Source organism: Sinocyclocheilus anshuiensis, unplaced genomic scaffold (genome assembly GCF_001515605.1).
Source record: "Sinocyclocheilus anshuiensis isolate Anshui unplaced genomic scaffold, SAMN03320099.WGS_v1.1 scaffold1977, whole genome shotgun sequence".
Taxonomy (NCBI): Eukaryota; Metazoa; Chordata; class Actinopteri; order Cypriniformes; family Cyprinidae; genus Sinocyclocheilus; species Sinocyclocheilus anshuiensis.
The window spans coordinates 11,820-13,647 of NW_015540971.1; the positions used below are offsets into that span (position 1 = coordinate 11,820).

Sequence of the window (1,828 nt, forward strand, 5' to 3'; positions counted from 1 at the left end):
TATTTCTCTCCGGATGTCTTCCACTGTTGTATCCACTACATCGCTTTTGGCTTCATGGACATCAGTAGCAGCATCCAGCCAGTTCTGTATCTGTCACGGGAGAAGCTGCCCAAAACCCTGCACTGCTGCTTGAAAAACACTGAACGAAGCGCTGATCCCGTTTACACCGTCAGTCGGTGAGGATTTCACTTGATTGTAGCTGAGCCGCTGCATGCACACAATAATGTAGGTTTGTGCACATCTATAAACAGTTTTAAAGCTGGTGTTAAGAACTATATTTTGTCATTAGCCTGGGCTAGATTGTGTGTATTTTAATTGATCCATTTTTGGGTTATCTTGGTTTACTTTTTTTATGTATTTGTATGTTGATAGTACAGCACTTTGGTCTTCATGTGCAGTTGTAAAGCGCTTTATAAATAAATAAATAAATGCTTATCCTAAACCATGTGTAATGTAACTATATTAGAACCGTTACACTCATTCTGACAGGTATCTGCAGCTGTTTTATGTTTAAGCAGAAGCACCAACCTGCTGACAACTGCATATTTTGTGCACATAAAATGTTGTTAATTACTATATTACATATTTACTTGTAGTGGATTTTAGTTTTTCACTTAATTAAGTGCATTTGTTTTCTGTAAATTCTGGATTATCCTGCCGTTTATTCAAGACAGCTGTCACATAGACTGTATGAAACAAGTTGACTAGAGAACATCAAACTAGAGAGAGAGCATTTGAACAATTTTTAAGAATTAACTTATTTTTTCTGTGATACAATAAAATGTGCTTATAAGTAGAAGTCCCGTTATTGGCATGTGAGAAGTTTAAAGAAGTCAGCTTTATTCTGTTAATTATGCAGTGATCTGGTCACATGTTCAGCGCAGAACGCTTTGTCATACAGTCACTAATGCACACCTGTGGCCCGTCTCACAGCTGCCTGAACTAGTCTTAGTCATCTAACAGGTTAGTCTAACTTTGTAAGTGGATTAACATAGTGGCTGTTTATGAGTCCTGAAGTGATCTGGAGTCACTGCCATTACACGAGTAAACACTAGAGAGCGCTGCATGACCACCAGCAACCACACGAGTGGCTTATGTAAAGCATTTGAAATATAGTATGAAAAATCTATTTTAGAAAAGAAACAGTTTGACACTTTAGACCACAGGGGCCAGTTGTTCAAATAGTTTAATCTGGATCAATATGATCTGGATTTGGACATCCCATGTTTTGCTATCCAGGATCAGGTAACACATTTTAATTTTGTGCTGGTTTTTCAAAGCAAAATTGGGTTGGATCAACCTGAAATCAGTGATTTAAAAAACACTTTAAATTAAATCTTATATATATATATATATATATATATATATATTGACAGCTGTTTGGGGATTTGGGGATATATTACATGTTTCAAATGTTGTATTTTTTGGACCAGTTTTAAAGTTTTATTACATTTTTGTTCCTGAAATCCACCCTTCTGCTGGGATCAGAATAATCCCCTTTTTTTCGTTCAAAAATCGTGGCGATTTCTGTGATCGTGGCTCTTAATCGGTGGTCATATGTCGTACAGTGAGAGAGGTTCAAAGACGGGCGTTTTCTCGGTCTTGCGACCAAAGATAGCCTATGCTAGTTTTCTGACAGTGTCAGAAATTCAGCATGATCAACGCACAGTAGTGATGCGCGGATGGCGGTTATATCCGCGGGCGCTGCGGATAATCCGCGGATCGGGTGGGTCGGGTAATAAAAAAATGCATTTGCGGGTGGGTCGCGGGTGGATAAAATAAATCATTAATGATGCAAGTATTAACTACATTTTCTAAATTATGAACG

At 37.9% G+C, this 1,828-nt stretch overlaps 1 protein-coding gene across 1 annotated transcript in view; it reads left to right on the forward strand.

Moving 5' to 3' along the window:
* LOC107690083 (P2Y purinoceptor 8-like) overlaps window positions 1-299 on the forward strand; it is a 1,856-nt gene extending 1,557 nt beyond the window's left edge. Inside the window, exons 2-3 of the mRNA XM_016488323.1 lie at window positions 1-176; window positions 290-299. The exon at window positions 1-176 is cut by the window's left edge and continues 22 nt beyond it. Coding sequence (XP_016343809.1) covers window positions 1-176; window positions 290-299 — 186 coding nt within the window. The remainder of the gene's footprint in view (window positions 177-289) is intronic.
* Window positions 300-1,828: the final 1,529 nt, after the last annotated feature.